Source organism: Marmota flaviventris, chromosome 8 (genome assembly GCF_047511675.1).
Source record: "Marmota flaviventris isolate mMarFla1 chromosome 8, mMarFla1.hap1, whole genome shotgun sequence".
NCBI classification, from domain to species: Eukaryota; Metazoa; Chordata; class Mammalia; order Rodentia; family Sciuridae; genus Marmota; species Marmota flaviventris.
Window position 1 is genome coordinate 132,156,814 of NC_092505.1, and position 25,108 is coordinate 132,181,921.

The 25,108-nt window shown below is 50.3% G+C and overlaps 1 protein-coding gene across 5 annotated transcripts in view; it reads right to left on the reverse strand.

Annotated features, from left to right (window-relative positions):
• Positions 1–1,678: 1,678 nt before the first annotated feature.
• The window catches only part of Tex264 (testis expressed 264, ER-phagy receptor), a 31,192-nt gene continuing 7,762 nt past the window's right edge, over positions 1,679–25,108 (reverse strand). For 3 of the 5 annotated variants that reach the window (XM_027933717.2, XM_027933719.2, XM_027933718.2), the window contains exons 4-6: positions 19,074–19,295; positions 5,638–5,815; positions 1,679–2,266 (exon numbers count right to left, since the gene is read on the reverse strand). In XM_027933717.2, the coding sequence (XP_027789518.1) occupies positions 1,983–2,266; positions 5,638–5,815; positions 19,074–19,295 (684 nt within the window). In that variant the 3' untranslated portion in view covers positions 1,679–1,982. The remainder of the gene's footprint in view (positions 2,267–5,637; positions 5,816–19,073; positions 19,296–25,108) is intronic. The other 2 variants (XM_027933720.2, XM_027933721.2) reach the window with 2 other exon arrangements.

The window sequence follows — 25,108 nt, forward strand, 5'->3', positions numbered from 1 at the left end:
GTGCTAAGGGGCACGCAACCCTACACACACCTTTGGCAACTGCCCTTTCTTCCACAGGTGTCAGTGGAAGTAAGGTCAGCTATGTGCTGATGAAAATGTCTAGCCCAGGTCCCTTAAGCACACCCCCACCCCCACAATATGTATGTATGGCATATAGGAGGGGATCACAAGAACAACTATTTCCCTGTACACCCAAACCTAATGCCCCACTGCTCTGGAAATAACACAGGTTTGAAAGAAAACAGACATCAAACCCAAACCCAAATGCAAATGAGATCACAATGGGCAGTGGGATAAGGGTTCAGAGCTGTCAGAAGAAGCTGGAGAGACAGACATGCTGTCTTCCAGCTCTGGCTCTGCCACCGGCTGCCTTTACCCTCTAGCTGGCTCTGAGAGACTGCTCCCTGGGGTAAGTAAGCAATGGGCTGGGTTCATGTAGCAGAGAGGCTGACTGCAGGAGGGTACTGAGGTAAAAGAAACCGCACAGCAATCCCAGCCACACATCCAGGCAACTCACCAAAAGAGCCCCACAAAAGACAAAGGACTTTATACAGATATGGCTACAAACAGCAGCCCAAGAAGTCCATCACATGGCCTGCAGCAAGTGAGCTGTACTGTCCCACTGCAGCACAGACACATGGTAACACACAGCTGTGTGGCCACCACTTCCAAATGGATACATACACATAGCCTTACACACACAACTGTACAAGTGGACCTGGCCACACACGTAACTGTAAAGGTCAGTGCAGCCATAATATAAAGCTGTATATGTAGATAACACCCAAAAGTAAATGCAATGCTCCCACACAGTACTAGTGGACACAGCTACATATATACACAATGACATAGCCACCCACATAGCCTTAGCAGGACATACATATGGACACATACAAATAGCTATGCACATAGATATGCTCACAAACACAGTTGTAATAAGAGCTTACAGTTGCACTAATCCACAGCTTTATACAATGATACATAATAAAACATATAGCTTTACACATGAACACATAACCATGCATGCACACATGAACATACATAGCCACAAAGAGAGAACTGTATATAGACAAAGCCCCCCAAAGATGCTTCCAGCCAGCTAGCCTCACAAGTCTATAATGCAATCACATACTGGTAAACACACAAAACAAAGCACCACACACACATAGCTACATAGTCATCCATACATATACAGTCATGCCCAGCCACAATCACATCCTTTCTGATGCTTACTTGGGCACAGCCTCACCCAGGAACACCACCAGCAGCCCTATCTGTGGTGTCCATGAACATACCCAGGTTCAAAGGCACTGGCAGTCACAGCAGGGACAGCCTCACCTGCTGGGAAGGTCCCAGCATGAGCACAGGCACACTCAAGACAGACACAAAGGCCTCCTTTGGAAGCAAACAAAGGCAGAATTCAAGCTCTCCATTCCGGAGCCCTGAAGGACACTCTGTTTGGCTCTCACACCCCTTGTTCTGCTCTTCAGCAGCCTGGGAAGCTCCTAGGGCTATTGCAATGCAGGGGTGACTGTCCCCTGGGGCCACAGAGCAAGGAGTGAAAACCTTCAATATCCTCCTCACCCAACTCCAGGGTTCTTTCCTCTTGGGTTTGGGAGGCTCCTGCCTACTCCTAGCCTATCTCCCCAATATAGAACTAACAAACACACAGTCCAAATACAGGTGAAACAAGAAAATCATTTGCTTTATTTTGGGTTCTGGAAGCGCTCTAACATGAATCTGAAAAAAGACAACAGGGGTGGCAGCCCAAGAGTCTGGTATAGGTAACAGTCCCTATCTCCTCTGGCCCTGGGAACCAAAAGGGCAGTGAGGAGAAGGCATAACTAGAGGCCTGGGGTAGAAGTCAGGTCCCCCAGGCATCCCCAGCCATAGTCTGGGCTGGAGAGGTGAAGAAGGAAGAGGGTTAGACAATCTGCTCAGTTCCTCAGCAACAGTACCCACAGGAGGGTGCAGGATGCAAGTTACTCCTCATCCTTCTCAGGGGTAGTAGGCTCCCGAAACAGACCCAGAGGCTTGGCCTCAGGGCCCAATCGTGGTTCCCCCAAGGGCCCCTCGCCCTCCAGATCCAGCTCCTCAAAGGATGAGCCACTGGCACCGGACTCGCTGTAGCTGTGCTCACTCCGGTTATCACCATCATCCCAGCCACGGCTGCTTGCCCCAGGGGACAGCGTGATGGCTGAAGTCTCCCGGCTGCCAGGGCCCACCTCCAGGCTTACAGAACTCATGTCACTCATTGTGTCAGCTCCTAGGGCCAGGACAAGGGAGCATAGATTAGCCAAGACCACCACCATCCCCTCCCCAACTCCCTTCTCTAGGGACAGGGGCAGGGACTTGCACCAGCTCAGCAACTCAGTGTGCACAGTCCCCTCGTAAATTATATAGCCATCCTGGCTCAGGAGGCCCATTCTAGCTGCCCTCTGCCCTAACTGGGGCTGTACTGACAAGACTAAGGGAGAGAGCAGGGAGGGAGGAATGGGAGAGGGGAGCAGCTGGCTATTTACTCCTCTCCTTTCCCTGAATTAGCCTCAGCTCCCTGCACTCCCACAAAGCCTGCTACCCTCCACCCCTTCATCCATTAAGAGCCACTCAGCCCTAGGGTAAGGAACTGAGTATAGAACAAAGAGACCCAAGTATTATCCCCTTCACCTCTCATTTCAGGTCTGGAGAGAAGTTTGTCCAGTCAGCTACAGAACACTGCCCATAAGGCAAGAGGATGGAAGAATGGACCAAGAGGTCTACTCTCCAGCTTCCACCCCCATGCAGGCCTTCTCAAGGAGCAGCTGTAACCAAGAAATCAGCTGGTCCCTACCCCTGGCCTCATTGCATTCCCCACTTGAGAAGGCTAAGTGATATGAATAGAAAAATCTTGAGAAACACATTGCAAAGAAGGAGGGTGCAGGGATAAAGCTTATTTAAGGACTTTCTCCCGCTGTGCCTGGGTCAACCCAGAAGAACCCTCACCTACCCCACCTTATCCACAAACTTTTAGTACTACTTCTGTTACAAGTTAGCAAAAAGGGCTATGAGAGCACTTTTGCTGGTGGCTGGGGAGCATCAAAACAGTGCTGAGCTGGCTGATGGCCCAAGTCCCCCATAACTGGCTCTTGCACATCCAACATATCCTCCGAGTAAGTGGCTCTTCATCTGCCCTGTCCAGAAGCAACCCCTCAGTTCATCTTCCCAGATCAGAATCACTAAATGCAGTTAGGAGATGGCAAGGAGGAACAAGGAGTTCAGGCACACTGTGCAGGAATCCAGTTTGGGAGAAGACTGATGTGACACCCTTCCTATGTGAGGGGAAGGGAGCAGCTGTCGAACATCATAGAAGGTAAGGGATAGGAAGGCAACCCCAGTTCCTATCTCTTGATAGAGAGGTGAACAGGGCACAACTGGGAACTAATGGGCATTTGGACTGGCCTGGAGCCGTCTTTGAGCTTCAACTGGGATTGGGAGCCTGCTCTCCCAATCTACTTGGCCCCCAGAAGACTCCCTTTCAGCCCTACTGGCAGATGTGCAGTAAGCCTTGGAAGTGCCAGACCACCAGCCCATGGCCCCTTCTCTTGCTGGGATCCCTGGCATGGCTCCCAGCATGGAGGCAATGTGAGCACAGTGGAGTGGGAGCCCAGGCTGAGCCTTGAGTTATGGGTGGTTCCTTCTGACCCTGGGACAGAACTCCAGCTCCTCACTCACTCCTTAAATGATGATCAGTGCCCCAGGGACTACAAGCCTGAAAGGCACAAGGGGGATATTTCCTTCCTGGCTCCATTACTGTCAAATTCTGTCAGCCCATCCACCCACTAGTTCTCTTGAGACCCAGAGATACAAGGACCTGCCTGCTTCCCAGTCGGATGCCTTCTCCCTCCCCATTCCTAGGCTAGGGGTGATCAGAGGAAGGGGCTCAGGGGTACCTCCTTCTGCCCTGGGCTCAGCATGCTGGGATAAAGATAGCCTCTGGGAACATAGGAGACTTCAGGACAAAGAGGTGTAATGCAGGGGAGTGGTACCCTTATAGCCCCACCAAGGCCCACCCACAGTGTCTTAAGTCTGTGTCCTTGGGGAAAGACTTGCCAGGCAAGGCAGGACAGCACCTAAATCCCAAGGACTGCTGGTCAGGGCATGGAAGCTAAAACTTTCACCCCAGTCCCTCCTTCCTCTGCCCACAGTCAGTGCAAGTAGATCAAATATTCATTGCCTCTCTGGAGCTAAATAATACATCAATGTAATAACAGGCACAAGGCAGCTAATCACCCCCTTTCACCTCCCAGCCCAAGATGGGGCAGCGGCAGGGAAGCAGCAGGGACAGGCCAAGCCTTGGGTGGTCAGGCACCCACCATGCACCCACTACACACTGCTGTGTTAAGTGGCATGCACCTGGTGGGTGAACGCCTAGAGTCCGCCCTGAGTGTCAGGACAGGCCGTCAGAAGTGGGCAGACCCTCAGCCCCCACACCAGGGAGTGGGCGGGCAGACCAAAGAGCTGGGAAGTGTGATTGCTGCGGCTGCAGCCAGCTGTAGCAGGTGCCAAGCAGTCCTTTAACACCCCCTGGCAGGCAGTGTTTGGGAGGGAAGGAAGCTGGATGGGTGGGCCAAGGAGGGGGAAGGCAGGGAGCAGAGGACGGTTGCAGGGAAGGTCAAGGTCCTCCTCCTTCCTGCCCTGGGGACTGCCTTGGCCTGATGACTTTGTACCATGTCTTATGCCCACAGTAGGGGCACTGAAGAGTGTCTGCTGGGTACTACTAGGCCGAAGGGAGCAGTACCCCATGGAGGTAATTAAGTGGCAGATGAAGTTAACTGTGTTGGACATAAGCCCCTAGGGAGTATAGATTGTTTCCCAGTACCCTTCCCTTTTAGCCCCCTCCAACACATGTGTCTCTAGGGTGACCTTGGCTATTTAAGACTGAATAGGCAAACTCTCCTAGAGAGGAAAAAGACAGTCTCTCTCCCCACAGCCCTGCATCACTCCTAGAAATCATGGACTTCCAGAGTCACACAAGGCTCCACCAGGATGGCCAAAGATTGTTGGGAAGTTAACCAACAGGCCCCTTTCCTACTTGTCATGAAAGGTCATGGTGGAGGGGTAGGCTGGGAACAGGCAAGCAGCCTGCTGACCTAGACCTGGGGCATTATTGCTGCCAGCAGGTATGTGGGCAGGCTCTAGCAGCAGGAGCAGGGAGAAAGCAGTTGGCTCTGGATGGGGCCCCATACTGGGGTACAGGAGAACACTTTGTTCACCTCCTTACCTTCCAGATCCAGTGCCAATCTTACTTCCTGTTGAGCCCCACCCAAGTGACTCTTTTCCTGAGTAGCCTCAGCCCCCTCCCATGAACATCCATCAGTGATCTGTGTTTCCAAAGGTACTCCTGTTGCATCTGAAGGGAATCCAGACAGGGTCTTTGTGTTGTCAGGGGAATATGTGTGAATCTACATGCACATAGATCCACATGTCTGGAAACAGGCACTCTGAATGTGGGTTCTGGGGGTAGGCATATGTCTTCCTACCTCTGCCAAGCATAGCCTGACATCCACAGTGCCATCCCAGAAGAAATAGCCTTCTCAACCATGCCCCTAGGTATCCAGAACAGTGGCTCCAGGAAGGACCCCACCCTTATTCCCCTACCTTCTATACCTGTGCCATCCACCTGGGCATTGCTGGCTTCTACAAGCCCCCGGCATTTCCGCTCTGTCTCCTTCACTTCTGGCACATAGAAGTCACCTTGCCGTGCCAGCGGGCACATGAAATGGATCTGGTCTTGTTGATAGATCTCCAGACGAGGGTGGGCACACAGCTTCCGTTCCTAACAGTTAGAAAAGGTAGAATGAGCACTACAGGGCCCCTGACTCACTTTGTCCCACAGTGGCCCTAGGAACTGTTTATTGCTGGCTGTATCTTCCCCCAATCTCTTCTAAATTTCATGAGGGAGACACATGCAGACCTCCCTAAGAGCAAGGCCCCATTCTCTAGCATGCAGCAGTCTAAGGAAAAAAACCTAAGAATCTGACACTACTAGTTCTATGTATATCTGGGACCAAAAGGATGGACTCATACAGCCATGAAACTTAGCACACCTAGACTACCCAGCACTGAGATGCCATGAACTAGAACCCCAGGTACCCAAGTCAAAGTGTAACCCATCACACTTTCCATCCTAGAACCCTATGCCTCTGACATCCTCTCTATCCTAAGCAATGCTAACAGATCCAGATATATCAGACGATACTAGGGCCTTGGACCTCTGACTGCAGACATATTCCCATGGACCCTGCTTTCCACTCCCTTTCCCCTCCTAGATTTAAGTAAACCTCTGAGACTTTCAAACATGGTTCCCAAACATCCTCAACCGTGGGCCCAGGGTTTCGGACAACGTAGAGGAGGCAGACAGGCGGGCAGGACACATGAGTCTAGCAATGAACATTAACCAATGAGGTGAAGTATCAGCTTCCAGGGCCAGAAGTTCTAACAGGCACCCTGCTGCCCTATGCCTGGACACAGACCCCAATGTTCCCCATCCCCCAGTGTGAGGAAGCCAGCAGACAAAATGCCAGAGCTGCTCTGAGACAGGCAGGAACAATCAGAACAGGGGTCAAGTGTCTATCGCTCTTGAGCCCGCCCCCCTTTCCTGTGCTGGAGTGCAATTACCCACCAAGATAACTGTGAGGCCCTTGCCCTGTCACTGCTCACCCGCCAACCTTCACAACACGGCTATTTATAGCACCCGCCAGCTCTCACCACGAGCTCTGAAATGAGCCTTCCACTTAATGGTAATGAGAGACTTATCGCCTGGCAGGGAAAAGCCACTCCAGGATTCCACTTGTCCGCCTTCCTGGCCAACCTGAGGGTTGAGGAATCTCTTCCAATTAAAGCCAGTAAAGAGGGGTAAAGAGAGCCCATGGAAAGAAAAGGGGAGAAGGAATAAGCCTGAAAAGGTGTATCTAGTGAGGACCCTCAGCACCTGCTAGAAGAATGGTGCACCTAGGTCACATGGGAGAAAGACGGCCCACCCAGGTCGGGTGCAGCTCATCTTCAAACTCCATAGGTGACCCAGCAAAGCCTTTCATCCTGTTTCCATGTGTCCAACTTCAGAGGGAAACACCCTGGCCCTGATGCTTCCAAGGTCAGTAAAAGAAAGTCATTAGTTTTCATGTTTGAATCCAATCTTTTTGTCAACCTGGTGACTCTCCAGGCCTCTTCCACCTCATGAGTCCATGAGCTGACCCCTGTCTTTGCCTTTTTTGATGGCTGCCCTTGTTTCTCCACCCTCCCACAAGCCCACTTGCAGCCTAGTCCTCAAGAAGAAGCTTCCAAGAACACAACATCAGGAAATGGAGCTACCAGGCTCTAGGCTCTCTCCAATGCCTGCACATCAGGAGGGCCTACTGCCAAACCTGAGTCCAACTCAACAAACTGGGCCAAGTTGCCGAGGTCAGGGCCAAGGAGGCTTCCTGAAGGAGGTCTGGGTCCTTCCTTAGTTGTCAGAGGGGGAAAAAAGGGGTCTCCAAATCTAGTCAAGGCATGACCTTCACCTCCATCTTCATGCTTTGGGCATTCAAAGGGTCCAAAGAGCAGTAGCAGAGTGGCCACTGGCCACCTCAAGAGCTACTGAGAGTTGGCTTTGGGGGACGTTCCCAGAGACTAAAGCTTGTGTCTATTCAGAGATTAGGGACAATGGAGATGCAACCCCTACCCCCAAACCCTGCTGGTACTCAGGCTACCTCCCTAGCTTCCTTTCTAGAAGAGCTTAGAAGTAACAGAAAAAAGGGAGTAGTGATCTTTCCACTCTCTCTTCTAGACTGGGCATCAGGATGGGTAGGACCAGGCAGCCACCCTATGCCACCTGCTCTGCCAGCCCCCTCGTTGGCAGGCAGGAGGCAGCTCTGCGGCTGCTCTGCACATCTGCCTCCTCCAGAGAGCCCTGCTCTGAAGTTGCCTGGCTATGGACAGCCCTGTTGCCATGGAAACCGCATCCTCCATCCTTTCCGTCGCCTTCATCTCAAAGCCATAGGGGAGAACAGAGGAACGGGGGAGACAGAGGATGAAGAAAAAGCTGTAGCCCAGCTACTCTGCCCATCCCTACCCCCTTGCAGCCTCCTACACAGGGAGCACCAGCTGCCCAGCCCTGCCTCAAACTCAAATCCAGCCTGATCCTAACTGCTGCTGCCTAGGGGTCCCTGGCCCTCCTTAATAGAGGGAAGCGCAGAGCTAATTAAAATCCCATTGACTGGGGCTGGGGTTGTGGCTCAGCAGTGGAGCACTCGCCTCCCATGTACGAAGTCTTGGGTTTGATCCTCAGCACCACATAAAAATAAATACATAAAAAATAAGGGTATTGTAACCAAATACCACTAAAAAATAAATATTAAAAAAATCCCATTGACTGCTCAACCCCAGGACATACCAGGTCCTGTCAAAATTCAGACTCAGGGGCAGAGAAGAAGGGGCAGGAAGAAGGCAAAGTCAAACTTCCAACCTCAGCCCACAAGCAGGGAAGGGACTTATGGGACTTATCATTGCCCTTGAAGTCCTCTTCCTTGGAGAACCTCCTCCCCTCTGTGCTTTGCCCTCTAAGCAGGAATAAGTCTAGTGAAGACTGGGGATAAAGAGCAAGAGGGCAGGACTTGCCATATGCCCTGTCCCTGAGTAATCAGGCAGAGAGGACAAGCCTTTTTCCTCCCAGCCAGGTGTAACCTCAGGGGGAGGAGACGGTGGCCATGGGCTGGTTCTCAGGTTCTTGCTACACAGCAGGACTAGGGTCCGGGCAGCATGTCTACAAGCAGGTAAATATTGGAAAACCATCAGAGGAAGGCAAGGCCAGCTGCCTCTTCCTCAGCTAGCCCCAGGGAGCCCTTGGAGAGCAGACTGCCAATGGCCAAGGACATCAGCTCAATGCCACACTGGGCTAGTAATACTGGGTAAAGGAGCCTGGATGGGCCTGAAGTCTTCCCTGTCCTGGCATACCCCTTCCACAGCCCAGATAGCCAGAGCCACATGGAAGCGTTGCCAGAACAGGGGAACCTGCTTCTGGCCACTTAGATCCCACTGGCCATCTAACAAACCCACAACCCAAAAGAATTCACTCATGCACATAGATTCATGGGACGCTCAGGTCCTCTTCCAAGATAGGGAGAGATGCAACATTCACAGCCCTTTCCACCTAACAGAAAGAAGTTGGTGAATCATGCCAAAATCTCACCAGGAATGGCTAGAAACTGGATTCAGGAATCCCAGTCCCTTAGACATACCTCCAGTCTTTCCTCCCACCTGGGTCTTCCACAAACACAAACAAAAGAAGTATCTGGAATATCACCCACAATGCAGGGAGTTCTACAAGACAGCCAACAGCACATCCCTTGTCACCAACCCACCTTGTACCAACATTGACTATCCACCCAGGAATACAGGAAGACAAGGGAAAAAGCAACTCACCATCTCACACAAGGCTGCCATGGTACCACTGCCTCAGTCACTTTAGGAACACATCACACACTCCTCACAGCAGCCTGACCTCATCTCCAGGACACAGGGGGCAAGTACTCAGGTCAGGGTTCCCAAAAAAAACAAGGCTAGTATGATAGGCTGAGGTTCCCCTCCCCATCCCCTGCCAGGAACCACAGTACCTCCCCTGGCAGGTCTTTCAGTGAATTCAGAGAGAGGAAGGAAGGAGGTAAGACTGAGGAGCTGAACTATCCTCATTTTGTGTTCTGCTCTCAGAACATCACCCTGTGCCCAGGCTTCAGCTATGGGTATTAAGGGGATAGGGGATATAAAATAGAAGAGGTCAGGGCCAGGTTAGAGGCTGAAGATGGATGCTACTCCCAGGCTGCCCAGGAGCTGGTTTTGCTCATAGCTGGGTAGAAAAAATGCCCGAAAGGAGGTGTCACTTTGTGCAGGCCAAGGACTAGGTCACACATCTACATGTGCTCTAGGTCCAGAAAAGGATGAGGTCCACAGGATGTATCCCTATTCCATCATGGCCCCTTACCTCCTGCCTCACTGGAGCGAGAGGACCTGGGCTTTCTCTTTGCCCTTTGCTGCCCAGTCCTACCAACCCCTCCCTACCAGGCTGGACAGCCAAGCAGCCACACATCAGCAAGCAGCTGTTGCATCCCACCCAAGGTGGTGGCATCTCCTCACTGGGTGAAGTGATGCATACACATTTTTAATTACACAGACACAGACATGAACCCGCCTGCACACAGCGGTCCTTGCAAGTGGGGGCTCAGACCCTGGAGGCCCCTCAGGCAGCTGGTCTGCACTGCATGTGAAGAGTGCTTGGGGGAGGTACAGCAGGGAATTTTGGCTAGAAAGCAGCACGTTGTTATTATTCTGCCCAGGAACTTCTGTCAACTTCCCTCTCCCTGTCTCCCTCTCATCCCCACCAGGCCTCCTAAGTCTCTGGCCCAGAACCTAGACTTGTCTGTGGGGTGCTGTTGGGGCACTTCATGTCAGCAGGGAGAGCCTGCAGAAGGGCTAGTGAGCACCCTCTCCCTCCCCTTTCCCCTCATAGCTGGAAGGCCTAAATCTCTGAAAATGCAAGCAAAGGAGAGAGGAAGCGAGAGAGACTGCCAGGAAAGGAAAACAGAAGGCAGGAAATAGCACACAGAGCCCCAGGCAGAAGCCCAGAACCTTGGCCTAGCTATTGTCAAATGGGTGGCTTCCCTCTGGGCCTCAATCTTCCCAACTATGAAATAAAGGGATTAGAATAAATAATCTCAAAAGTAAAGAACTGGAAAAGCTTAATAAAAACACCATTATTTAAAGACAAGAAAATTGTATACTTAGAAAACTCAAAAGAAACAACAGTGGAACTACCATTAACATTAAGTCAAAAGGCAACTAAAGCATGGCTCATTTTCCTGTGCACTAGTCAGTTAACTGCAAAACATAATGGGAGCAAGAAGAGATGAAGAGGGGCTAGGCTTGTGGCTCAGCGGTAGAGTGCTTGCCTAGTCCATGTGAGGAGCTGGGTTTGATCCTCAGCACCACATAAAAATAAATAAATAAAATAAAGGTATTGTGTCCAACTACAACTAAAAAAAATATTAAAAAAAAAAAAGAAGAAGAAGAAGAAGAGATGGAGAGATCGATTCCCTCTTGAGGTCAGGTCTAACCCAGGGGATGGTGGAGGGAGTCTGGGAGCCCCTTGAGTGGCACAGGATGGCAAAGGAGCCAGGCAGTTAGGGCCAGGCCTAGGCTGGAGCCTGGTGAAGGATGCAGAGGGGGAGGTGTGACACAGCCAGTGGGAGGCAAGCGCAGTGCCTGGCACCCCAGCCTGCTGTGCCTGCTGCTGCTGCTGTCTGAAGACTTTTCATTTTCACCTCAGAGCCGGCAGCTCGCCACACAATTTACACTTCTGTTCATCTCCCTGGTGCTGCTCAGGTCCTGGCTTCCCAGGAGGCTCTTGGAGGGGGGGCCCTGGCAGCAGTCAAGCATGGGGTGGGCTGGGGCACCGAGGAGCAGTAAAAGGATGATTCCCTCTAAATAGGCACATGGAACGTAAGTCCTTATGTATCCTAATGCCCAAATGGACTGTGAAGCCCCAGATCTTCAGCCATGCCTAGTGTTTCTTTTCCTCAGGGCCCAGATGGCCATATACAACCCCAGCTCAGCCCTGCTCTGGCCTTCTTGGGCCCTTATGGAATAGGACCAGAGGGCTTAGAACCATGGGAGTAAGACTTCTAGGTCCATCAGCCCCAGGATTCCATGGCTCTCCATTTCAAATTGCGGGGGGAGGGGGGGGGGAATCCCTCCTAGATGATGTCCTCCCACTTTAGGCTCCACAGCCCACCATCCAGTGGCCCTTTATAGTGTTTGTGCAGTCAAGGACTTTGAGCTCTGTCCAGCTCACAAGCTGATGGAAAATGTCGCTGACTGATTATCCAGCAGCAGGAAGGCTGCTCAGGGCAGATGGAGCCATGAAGTCAAGCACCTGGGAGGCAGAAGAGTCAGGAAATGCCAGAGGGAAAGGACAAGTAGACAAGTGAGATGGAGAGGAGACAGGGCAAAAGGGAGGGAAAGAAGGAGAAGGACTTGAATTTTCCAGTTTTTAACTGGCACTCTAAACTCTTCTCTCTCCCTCAGGGAAGTTCTTCCAGTCTTAAAGCCTTAGGATTCCTATGTATGTAAGGAAACAGTTCACCTCTCCATATCTGAAGGCTCTGCTAAAGGGCAGAGTAGTTCTCTGCAGGCCAAGTTCCTTCTTCAGAATCCCTTCCTCCTCTCCCAGGAATGAATCCCAAACTCTCTGGAGAAGAACAACAGAATTCTTCCTTTATGAGTCCCATCTGCCTAGGAAAGGTAGCTCCCTCTGGATTGGTGATGGCCCAACCCCACAGCACCATCTAGATAAGCCTCAGCCTCCAGGGTCCTGCAGGGCTGCCAAGCTACAATATCCAAGCTGATATTTTGAGAGTGGTGGCTCCCACGCCACCCCAGCAAAGGCTGGCTTTGTGCTTTCAATCCTGGAGGAGGGGAAGCAGGAGGCATGAAGCCAGAGGCCGTGGAGTAGGTTCCAGTACCTAGACCAGCAGAGGGGAGAGGCCTGGCCTCTTGTAGGTGCTTCCATTCCCCAACCTTCAGGAGTTCTCTAAGGTGTACAGGGGAGCCAAGCCCTGGTATGGTGGGAGAGTCTCCTCTTGGTTTGGGTATATCTACGAGTGAAGGGTCACAACTATTCTCAGCTAAGAATATTTCCCTAATTCAAAGTTTGGCTATGGCCTCAAGCTCTTTCTTCCCATTTCCAGTCTCAAGAGTTCTGCGCAGAAGCCCAGACTAGACACTGTTACTTATCTGTTCAGATACCATCAGTGGCTCCCTAGTACCTGGAGAACCCAGCCTAATATCTTGGGCCCAGATTCTTGCTCCTCCTTGCCATTCCAGTCTCACTAAATGCCAGTACCTCTGCCTGATCTGCCACCGCACCTAGAGAATGCTGCCCATCCTTCTAGATTCAGCCCAAATGCCACCCCCCCTACAATAGTTGTTCTGCCTTTCCCAGTGACTCCATCCCTCCCCTTACCCATCCCTCCTCAAGCATGGCTAAGCTCTGGCTAGGAAAGACGGGAAGGAGTTCTGAGGCTTGACACTCTAAGCCCCAGGTCCTGGGGCAGCTGACAGTGTCCTGACAGTGCTAGAGCAAGCCAATTAGCAAGTGGTGGCTATGGCTACAGACCCAGTGAGGGAACCCTGGGAATAGAGCAGTCTCTACCTTACTGAGGATGAGGACATGAGGTCCAACAAGGTGGCTGTTAGCAGCTGCTTCCTGTGCCTGAAGCAGCTGCAAAGTCACCCTTAATGAGAGTGCCTGCTGGGCAAATAGGCAGAGAGACCAGCAGCCTCAGCCTCTAACTCTGACTACAAGGGCTGGAGACAGAGGGTCAAGAAGTTGCTGGGCCATGTTACTGCCAATCCCAGGCCCATTCTGACATGCCTCAAGTATATCCCAAATTCTTGATAAGTCCTCTGCCTCTTGGTTTGAGTCATATTCACACACAGGGCAGAGGAGCAAAAGGCAAGTAGCCATAAGAAAAACCCCCAGCCACCCAATCTGGTTTCAGCCATTGCTTCATCCTTGACCTTAGGAAACCTCCCCACTCTAGTCCTTTGCCTTCCCATTTGCAAAACAATGGGGATGCTGGTTTTGATTTGGAGCTTTTTACTGGATCCTATGCCCAGAACAATGCCAGACAAAGGAAGACTCAAGAGCCTGAGCTAAGGTGCCAAGAGCACATTCCCCAACATTTTTTTGGTGGGGAGGGGGTGCTGAGAAATGACTGGTCTTCACACACTATCACTGAGCTATATTCTCAACCCATCCTCCCTTATTAAAATAAAGCTTGGTACTCTTCCATGTTGGCTGGGCAAAAGTGGTAAACAGAGAGAAATGACCACAGACTTCAAATTTCCCATGGGGCTCCTTTACCTACGTTCCCACTGCAAGCACCCTGCTGTCCTCCACTGGTGATCTGGTTCTGGCATATCCCTAGCAGGACAACCCAAGTCAAACCAGCTGTCCCAGAACTCAGCCACCAAGGTTCCCCTACCCACTGACTCGCTCAGAGTCACCGAGGTAAGCTAAGAGGAAACAAGCACAGGATTCTGAGCCCAGTGAGAACTCAGGTTCTGACCAGTATGCTGCGAGATTCCTCCTAGTCCATAGCTCATCTAGCTTACTCTCTTCTGCAAGCACCCTGCTAAGGCCTCTGCTTCTGGTTTCCATTTTGTTGTCCCAAGACACTACCATGCTATCACCCACCATTGGGAGTTCAGTCACCTTCACCCCAGAGAACCCCAGCTTGTAGCTACACTGAGCTTCCCTTCAGATCCAGCCTTCACTCAGAGTGAGGCTCTCCCAGAAAGAATTGTTTCTTCTGGGAGTCCCAATCTGTGCAAGGATGGGCCTAATGCCTCCCAGCTCCATTTGCACTATAGCTGCTACAGCATCCTCCATATCCCAAAGAAGCATGCAGCTAACACGGTGGAGGGCATCTTCCTGGTGGTACAACTGTCTTAGGACAAATGTCTTTAAGCCCACTGAGATTTACAAGCCCTTTTCCAAACAAAATCCCAAAGCATTATCTGGATTGTAGGACCTAAGGCAGAGTTACTCCAGTTGAAGCAGGGAAGGGTCCTAGTGCAGGCCACACCTCAGCATGCCTGCCACAGAGCATCTCAGCACAATCTCTAGACTCCCACCTCAGAACATTCTGGGTGGGAGTCTGGGCCCCCTCTCCTCTTTTAAATCCCAAGCAGGACAACCCAAGTCAAACCAGCTGTCCCAGAACTCAGCCACCAGGTTCCCCTCATGAGCAAACTACACCCCTTTGGCAATTCCTCCAGCAACCCTTCTCTATAATTCTATGGAGAAAGCCAAGTCTGAATTCAGGGCCTGCCTGCCCCAATTAATCAACCACCAAATTAATGCCCTGTCTCCCTAAACTTCAAAGTTTCTCAAGCTATTTTACAAGGACTCTTCCCTGAGAACTCTCAGAAATCAGAGACCTTGGAGAAGGGGATTTATAGAAAAGATTCTGGACCTTGCCTGGAGGGGAGTCAGGCATTAGGGACTTAGCTGGACCAGTTTAACATTCTCAGTGTCCCCCTACCAACTGCTACAGCCAGCCATGAGCCAAGTACCACACTAGGGGCCTTTTACACACAATCCCACTTGTGGGATCCCTAGTTAATCATTCGATTTTGGTCTGCTCCATGTGTCCAAACTCTTCCCTGGACAATTGTTAATACTAGTTCTATAATAAAACAAAATGCTATAGAAATATGTTTAAAAATAAAAAAGGTGAATTTGGGGGCATTTACCCACTCTGGGATAATATGTAGGTCCCAGCTCTTCAGCAGGTTTGCACTTTCAATGAAGCCCAGTTCCCTCCTATAGCTGCTAGAAGATGCCACCTTCCTGGGACTCAGTGAGTGGTTTCCTGCCCTAAAATCCACCTCCTTGGACTCCAGTGGAGCAGTCTAACCAAGCTGGGGCATCTTCCACATACAATAATGGTCACACAGTATCTAGGGACCCCTCACACACACTATTCTAGAGTGCTCAGCTTGGGAGCGTCCGGTAGCTTATGTGAAGAAAGGCAAGGTTCCAGCTTCTATAGCTCAGTCTGCCAAGCTGCAGAACTGAGCAAGGCTGGCCAGAGAGCCAAAAGTTGTCTCTCAGATTACAAAGCTGGGATCTAGACATCCCTTCCAGAATTTCCAAAAGGGCCTGACAAATGCTGTTCTTTGGGCTCTTCACAGTGACCCCCATGTCCCTTGCTACCCCATGAGACCAATCTTGTCCCAAGGCTCAAGCACACCTGCAATTGCCAGGACTGCAACTGCTCTTCACCTTCTGGACCCAAAGATCTCTGAGACTCATTCACCTCTACAGAGGCAAGGTGAGCTTGCCAAGACCTCCCTCCTCTTCTAGTAGCAGGGTTCCTGGCCTCCTTCCCCATCCTCAAACAGAATGCTGATGGCTGCTGTCATTCCATCTGAAGAACTTTCAAAGCAATCCCAGAGCCAGAGAGAAAGGGGTGTGTGTATGCACCCACAGTTAAAGGCAGTCAGCTGTCAGCACTGGGAGAGTCAGAAGCATCCAGAATATCATTGGTAGCCTCCTTTGTCTGACCACAGGGCAGTGGAGAAGAAGGCAGAGATGGGAAGCAGCCTTATACTCTATTATTGCTGTCTCCTGGGCTAAAAGAGATAAAAGGCCAGTCTCCACTGACTGTAGGCTATAACCAGCAAAGAGAGGCAACTCCTTCCTCATCTCTCCCCCAGATTAGTTCCCCAGGCCACAAGGTCAGACTAAACACAGGAGCACCAATACAAAAAGAAGACCTTGGGCTATGCCTCCTCAGTGGGCAGCCTGGCCTCTCTCTCACTGTCCCACTGGCAATGCCCACATAAATAAGCCTTCCAGACATCTCTAGAAGCCCTCGGCTCTCCCTAATACCCCTGCTTCCTTGTCCCAGCCCCCACCACAGGAGAATGGATCCTGGAGCACAGCTGACAGGCTCCCACAGGAGGGGGAGGAAGGAGGAAGGGCTTTCATCAAAGAGGTGACGTCAAAACCAGGCAACGTGTGAAGCTGTCAGAGGCCGGGAAATTTGGACAAAGGTGTCTAAAAATAAATCCCTAACGCTGGGAAAAGGCTTTGGTGGCTGAGTTGCTCGCCACCACACCACATGCCACGCGCCCTGTTCTGAGGTCTGGAACCCAGGGAGTCTCTTCCTAGGGCTGCTCCTCAAGATTAGCCCCTGAAGTTGAGGATGGCACAGACAGGACCAGAGACACCACACACCAGCTCTCCCTGAATGAAAAAAGAAAGACATGACATCCTCAGGTGGCATGTGAACAGGCCTAAGGCACTGATTGATGTCTCCTTCCCACACTCACTGTCACCCTATTTCTGCACTTCTAGTCCAACTTCAGCCCCAGAAAACCATATCCTTCCCAGTACTCTCTGAGCATCACTCTCAAGCTCATAAAGAAATTTGCCTTAATCCTCTCCAGGCCTCCACCCTACCACCACAACACTACAATACCATGGACAACCTAGACAGTCTGCCTGTTTACAAGTCTGCCTACCACTGTTTCTTCTTCAGTCTGTCCTTGACCACCAAGACCACAGCCAGTGACCTGGGGCCTTATTTATTCGTTCCCCAGCCCTGACATCAGACTTTTGCACCTCTTTACCTAGGATCTGTCTAAGCTCCCATTTCCATCACTAATGCCCTATTCCTGTTCCAAGCTGTTCTGGAGAACAAAGTCACAAGGTTCCCCCAAATCTGCCAAGCTCTCACTCCTGCTGACTTTCTTAACCTGTTCCCTGACCCTAGCCACAGTGGCCATGCCCTTTATACAGCCCTTGTTGCCACAGGCTATCCACTGCCCTCTGGCCCTACGGAAGCAAAGAGGCACACAGCAGCCTACCAAATCAAATACCATTAATATGCTTATGTCCCTATATTCTCCAGCCCAGGCCTCTCTCAACTCCAAACTCTACACACATCACCATCACTCAGCCTTCTCCACATCCCCACCAATATGTCTCCTAAGCATAGGAGACACCATGTGTTTCCTGACACACCCACAGAGCCAGTTTTCCCCAAGGCCAGGTCCCCACATCTCAATGGAAAGCATCACTATACACTTACCCACCTGACCATGCCAAAGGGAAGCAATGCCCTCTGTGACACTGCCACTTCTCTGAACAGCTAGCCCATCCCAAGTCCACCAGTTCTATCACAAAATAGATGAGCAAACACAATGTTGGTCCACATCTCTATAGTCACTGGCCCAGTCCAAGTAGCTATCATTCACTCTGGGATTTATGACAGCCCTCTGAGCATGTCCAACCGACCCTGATCCATGATCCAGTCCCATCCTGCCCACCTTGTACAGACATGGCTCCCCAATGCATTAGATCCTGTTCCTTACCCTGCTCTGCCCAGAATGTTCTTTGGAGAGCCCTCCTCTCCAAAGGCTCTTGTAGGACTCTGCCTTGAGATGACCTTCACAGAGACGCTGTACCTGACCACTCCATCCAAGTGGGTCCCCTGACCTTCCCAACCTGTTGTTTCCTAGTGTGTATCCCATTTTTGTCTGAAGTTAATTACCTAACTTAACTTAATCATCTCACCATAAGTGCCCATTCCATACGCCAATTTTTCATATGGTGACCTACACAGTATTAAGCATATAGACACTCAAAAACAAGTCAAATGAATGATTAAACAATCTTTTCCAAGCCCAAACTGAGATCATATTGCCAGCACCTAAACTTATAAAAAAGTTATAGGAGCAAGAATGGACAAAGAGCAAGTTTTTAAGAACTCTGTTGACTTAGAGAGCTCTGTCAGGTTTCCTGGTGGTTGGCTTTCCTCCTTTCTCAACACAGGCTAGGCTGCTGGCATTGCTTCCTTTCCAAATCAGGAAATGAAGGAGAGAGGTTTGCTATTGCTGCCCCAGTCCTGAGCTTAGGGAGCAGGTGCATAAGGTCAAAAAGAGTCAAGGTCAGGGCTTGGGTTGTAGCTCAGTGCAGAGTGCTCACCTAGCACGTGTGAGACCCTGGGTTCTATCCTCATAAAAATAAATACATAAAATGAAAGATATTGTGTCCGTTTACAACTAAAAGAGAGGGGGGGGAGGGGGAGGGGCAGGGCCAGAGCAAAAAATGAGAACCTGGGTCTGCCTAGCCACTGGAGATCTCAGGGCCTTGCTCAGTAGGCCTCCAGTAGAATCAGGACAGAGTGGACCTGTCCATCCATCTAAGCCCAGAGTACAGGATGAACACTAGAGACATATTGTCAAACCAGAGCCAAACTGACTATCTCCTGGGAGATGTTCAGGTCCCTATAAGTTCTTAGGCATCTGAACAAGATGACAATAGCCTCTGCCCATCTTCCTAGTCTCACAGGCACCTGCTCTCATGGAACCCTAGGGTGTTGTTCTTCCCAAACCACCTCTTCCTCCCATCCTGGGCAGTCCTTCCCATGCCCACCCAAGGGATCTGGCTGATGCCCGCCTCACAAACACATACCAGTGTGTCTCACCTTGATGTAGGTGTCCAAGGCAGGATGGACACGGCGGGTAGCCAGCCAGATGGACAGGGAGGTTGTGTAAGGAAAAGTGGCTGTCACCACATGGCTAGGTGCTGGAAAGGAGAATATCTTGAAGCCAAATTTCTGGTAAAGCTGGATGAGCTCAGGGGAGGGAGACACTTCGCCCTCACTCAGGATGCTGCCTACTGCACAGCGACACTTCTCAGGGGGCACCTGTGGAGGCAGACCAGGGGGTCAGAGTTGGGCAAAGAAAGGAGACCCTCAGACCTCCTGTCTCCCGGGTCTGTGCCAGCTTAGGCCTGGGAGAACCAACTGCTTCCAAAGGCCACAAAGCCCCTGGTACCAGAATAAAGCTGGCCATTTTCCTGCCAAAACCCAACCAAGGTCCACCTATGCATCCTGCTGCAAGACTCTCTTCCACCCTTCATTTACTCCTTCAACAAATATGCTATGCCCCATATTGGAGACATAAGGGTCATAGTGAGGAATCAGACTTGGTTTTTGTACCCCAAGAGAATGAAGGACAGAGAGCCATCCTCAAAATGGCCCATCAACAGCATGATTCAGAGGTTACTCCCATCTTTTTGATGTGACCTTCTATCAGCCCCCAATTGTAGGGTTCTAGCAGGACTATAGTCCATTGATCCTGAAGTTTGGATCCAACACAGCCCAATTAGCATGTTTCTCTCCCATTACCTATAGAAGCAAGCTTCAATGGCAGAGAAATTATGGCAGGCAAGGGAGCAGAACTGAAGAGCCCACAGCTTGCTTTCCTAGTCATGTCCCAGGAAAGCAAGTATGTGTGTGTACACAGGTACTCATGCAGGTTACAGGCCAGACTGGGGACCTGGCATCTAGTTGAGGAGGGACTGTGAAAAGTACTCCGCAGGAAGTAGGATCACACTGAACTCTGAGTAGCAGATAAAAAATCTGTAAGGGAATCTTCTTCCAGGTGCACAGGGCCTCCAGACCTCCTCTCCAATCTATGCCCCATCCTGGGACCTATTCCACTTTCCAAGTCCCTCCCTGATTAAGCCCCAGAATTCTGGTTCCCTCCAAGTCTCTTGGCCTCTAGTGTCTACACTTCCTATCCTTCTCTCTCTGTCCCTCCTATACTCCTTCCCTGGCACTCAAAAGCCCTAGCCAGATGGACAGAGAGGTTCACATAGTTCTTATGTGAGCCTCCAACACTTTCTAGGACTGACCCAGAGCTTTCAAGGCTAGTATTCACTTCTTCTAGCACCAGGAAGCCTCAGTCTGTCTCACCTCCTACTATTTGTTTCCCATGTCCACTTTCCTGTCATTTAAGTCAGTACCAGCTTTCAGGCTGGGCCCCCATGGGTTCATGTTCCTGACTCCAGGACACTCATCACAGTTCTTGAACTTTCAATTCTGGGTTTTGATAAATCTAAAGGCTCCTTTCTCCCCATACCCAGAGCTTACTGACCCCTAAATTCAAGCAAGTCATTTCCTCTATCTCCACTTACCCTCCTCCTCAACCCACATTCCCACAACTGTGAGGTCATTACCTGACTGCCTCTACCCTCCCATTATAGCCCTTTATAAGCCCTGTCAGCAATCCTCTAGGGCTTTCTCAGCCCTGATCTACCTCCTCTACTCTGATCAACCCAGCCCTGTCTTAGAATCATGCTCTGCCTGGAACTTGGGTGCCTATTCCAGGATATCATTTCTAGAATATCACCCAGTTATATGACTCTAATTCCCTTACTGTCCCCTTGAATCCTATGGTATCAAGCCTGGCTCACAGCATTGGTGACAGGAAATATGGTGCAGTGGTCAGAACCACAGCTGGAGAGAAGATGGCCAAGGTGTGAATCCTGAGTCATGTAATCTTGGCCACATCTCTTAGAACCTCAGTTCCTTGATATCTACATATAGACTTATCATATTAAAGGAAATACTTCATAAGGCCTTAGCCTAGGCCCAGTATTCACCAAGTACTCCATAACTTTGATTGTTTATTCATAGCTATACGACCATCCCAACAACTGTCCCTTGGCCTAGAATGCTTATCCACTCTAACTTCTGAACATACAATCCCTACAGAACCCACTGGTTCAAAGGCTCACCCTCTTAGGGATCCTTTTAGGGTAGCTTGTTAGCACTGTCTCCTCTTGCAAATACCATCCCTCAATATTTTACTGTAAACTCTCTTGCCCATTATCAAAGCTACTTACAGCAAGTCGCTTCTCTTGGTCTGGAGCCCCTTCCACTCTACCCAGGCAAGAGGCACAGGAGATTGCTGCAGTACCACCTCTTGTCTCTAGATGGTGCACTTGTCCCACTCACACCCTAAGACTTGCAAATGGCCAGATGGGCAGAAGGTTCCCACAGGCATTCTCTATAGGCCTCTGCTGACAGGCCTCCACTAACAAACTAAAGGGCTGTACCTGTCACAAAGCCTACTTGCATATCCTAATGTCATGCAAAAGAAACAACCAATATAGGTTAGAGGGAGAAATGAATGAGTGGAAGGTTACTTGCTCTCTACTCTTTAACCGGGTCCTAGGTCTTTCCTGGAATCAGGAAATCATGGAACGCCCAGCTCAACACCTTCTTCAATATCCCAAAGGCATAAGAACACACATACAAGATAACCCTGACTGGAGTCTCTCAATGGCTCCCAGTTTACCTCTAAAATGAAACCAAACCCCCAAGTCCAGCATGTTCTTTTAGAGTGGCCCATACAATACTGCCTGGACTTGTCTACATATTCATCTCACATTCCTTCTGCTGCACCAGACCCAAGAAAGGGACAGAACCTAGATGGGCAAGCACCCACTGAGTATCTAGGTGGTAGAGGGAGGAACAGATCCAGGCTCTGGCCTAGCCTGCCTTGCCATCCTCTTCTCCTGCCACACCCCTACACACAGCCACAAGGAACTATTTGCAGTCAAACATTCCACGTCCTCCCATGCTTCCTGCCTTCTTATATGCTACTTCCTCTGCCCAAAACATCCCTCCTCACCCTATTCCAGAGTCCCTTCTGCCTGGAAAACTCCCATCCATTTTATAAGACTCAACCCTCCCCCCTGAAGCCTTCTGTTGCTCCCCACCAAGCTACCCCTCCTCTGATCCCAAATACCTACCAAGGAAGCAGGTCTTGAGCTACATTATAATGAGGCCTCCCCATCTTTCCCCACCACACTCCAGGTCTCAAAGCAGAAAGCTCCAGTATCCCTGAATACGCAGAAAGTCCCTTGGGTATGCTCAGTGATGGTACATACATGCACACTGCTGCACATATAAGCTGTGCACAATAATCAAGCCTCCTTTCCTTCTACCTGAAGAAAATGAAGAGCTTCTGCCACTATGAAGAGAGGTAAACAATAGAGACAGAGCTCCCAGGATTCTGGAGGTGTCTAGGGCACAGGGCCTCCCTTCCTGCTTGAGCAATCTCTTAATTCCATAAGTTAGGACATTTCTTATGCTTTCCCAGGCCCCAGTCAGTGGCTGGTTGCAGTACAGGCAATCCCTCAGCAAGCCCACCATCTGCTAAGCAGCCCTATGCCAAGCTGGAGTTGGGAAAGAGCAAGGAAGAGAGGACAGGCCCTAAAATAATCCAGGGAGTGGCAAGGATATTCCAGTAACAGAGAAAAGCTTCCCAGACTCCCAGGAAAGCCCAGGTACACCTCCAAGAAAATTGCTTACTAAGGTAACCAAGGGCCTATTTCCTGATGACAAGAGACCTCATCCACCTTGGTTCAATGAAACACCCTTATTAGCAACTAACCCTAGGATAAAGGTCTGGGCCTCCCATCTGCATGCTCCCTTTCTTCCCCATATATGCCATTTACTTGGGCACCTGTGCACAGAAGAACAGCTTGACCAGAAATGTACCAGTCAGGAACCACACCAGGGAAAGAGGGCAATGGTCAAATCCATCACCACTTTGAGAAAAGGAAAGCCAACCCAGGATCCGCCCTCAAAGTAAGAATACCAGGAAAGAGACAAGGGCATGTTAGGCCCCAATGCATCTCCTTTGGGCTGTGCAGTCTCCTGAGCCCCAGGAATGTGAGAATAGGGCAGTCTGTCTGAAACCTCAAGCTTCCAGGTCTGAGTTGGTTCTAAGGCTGGCACTACAACCCGTTCTAGTGGTCTCACAGGTCCCTATGACCCCATGTTGTAAGGCCAATGAAGAAAGTCACCTCAGAAAGTCACTGAGTATAAGAACCAGATAAGAGAAACTTCTAGGATCCAGAAAAGAGAAATGGTGTTAACTAGCCTCAGTAGAAATGGACAGATCTAGGTCCACAACCTGTACAATCAATCAGGACAGCTGCCACATCTGCCAGGCCCAGGCCCAGAGGGCTTCCTTAATCCCTCCTATGCCAGCCCACCTAACTCAGAGTGTTCCACCCAAGGTAAAGGAAAAAGTAGAGGCAGTGCCCTTCACTTGCACTGGTACTCCCAGGGTAACACAGCAGCAACACCTGCCCATTACACAAGTTAGACAGTAGGCCTGTTTCATTGTCATGGATGCTGCAAGTCAACACACTAAGCCTTGTGTGTTCAACTTCCCTGAGCAGCTAGTGCCCAGGCACACTAAGGCAAGCACCATTCAGCACATGGGCTAATGAAGTCAGCCAGGCCAGAAGTCAGGACCCACATACTTTAGGCTTGGACAGAAGGGAGAATTCAGCAAGATGTCAACTCTCAAAGACGGGGTTCTGGGGCTTCTTGAGTTCCCACATAGAATTATTTCAGAAACAGCCCCTCTAAGAAGCATACTTCTAACAACAGCTGATACCTAACAATGCTTCACCATTTTGCCCCAGCTGCTGCCTTCCACATATAAAATCATCAAATCCAAACAGCCATGTGTGGTACATGCTATTATCAACCCTGCCCCTGAGACCCAACCCTGTCCCAAGCCACTCAATAAAGGTCATACAGCAAAACAGTGTTAGTGTTAAAATTCAAATCTAAGCAGACCATCTTCAGAGTTGCACTACACAACCCACTCCCATTTGGAAGTCTGAGAATTAGGCTCTGGCTAGGAACAGGCTGCACAATGACCTTTCCCTGAACTGTTTCCTCACACAGCTCAGGCAACCTGCAGGAGGTAGGCAGGATTCCTAAAGATACAAAGGCTCTGCCTACAAAGCTCTGAGAGGCAGGGATAGATGTCAAGGGTGCTATGCACCTATTTGGGGTCAGGTATTGGGACTTATCCTCATCATTTAGTTCCCACAAAAACAAAAACTTTGGGCTAGGGGTATAGCTCAATAGTAGAGCATGTGCTTAATGTGCAAGAGGCCCTGTGTTCAGTTCCCAACACCAAAACATACAAATGAACAACAACAAAAAAGGAAACCCTAATATAGAGATTCTTTCATCTCCATCTGATAGCTAAGGAGACAGACTCAGAGAAGCCAAGTAACACATCTAGTGTCATACACAGGTATGCACAGAAGGGTGAATTCAAAACCCTCTCCTCTCATACCTCATCTCAACATCTCCCATGGGCAGATTGAGTAGGAAGAGAGGGGTTTGCCTTTTCAGAATAGTCCCACAGTAAACCTGCTGCAGAGCAAAGATTTGGGCTCTACCTAGCAGAAAGTAACTATAGGGTAAATTGGGATAGGCACAGCCTGAACCTTCAGAAAGCATCAGCCCAGCCCATATTCTCTTGCCCCTGTTGAGGAGGTCAATCCTAGGAAATCCTACTCCCTCACCCCTTCTCAGACTTTATCTGACCTAAGTGCCTCCCATACACAGAATTCAGAATTCTCATCAGTCTCAGGCCTTTCAGACTTGGTGGCCCCAGATCTTGACTGCCAGTGAACTAAAGGAAAAGGGAGCTTCAATGACACAGTCTAGCTTCCTAAAGACAGAACTCAAAGCATCACAGTACCCCATCTACTCTAAGTCTGGGGAAAGTATCACCTGTGAGTGGTGAATATGACCAGCAGATGCAGCCTGCCTGGGCCAGGTAAATGCAACTGGCTGTTCCACCCTCTTGCCTCATCCAGGCAGGTTGCTTAAGCCCCAAACACAGCAGC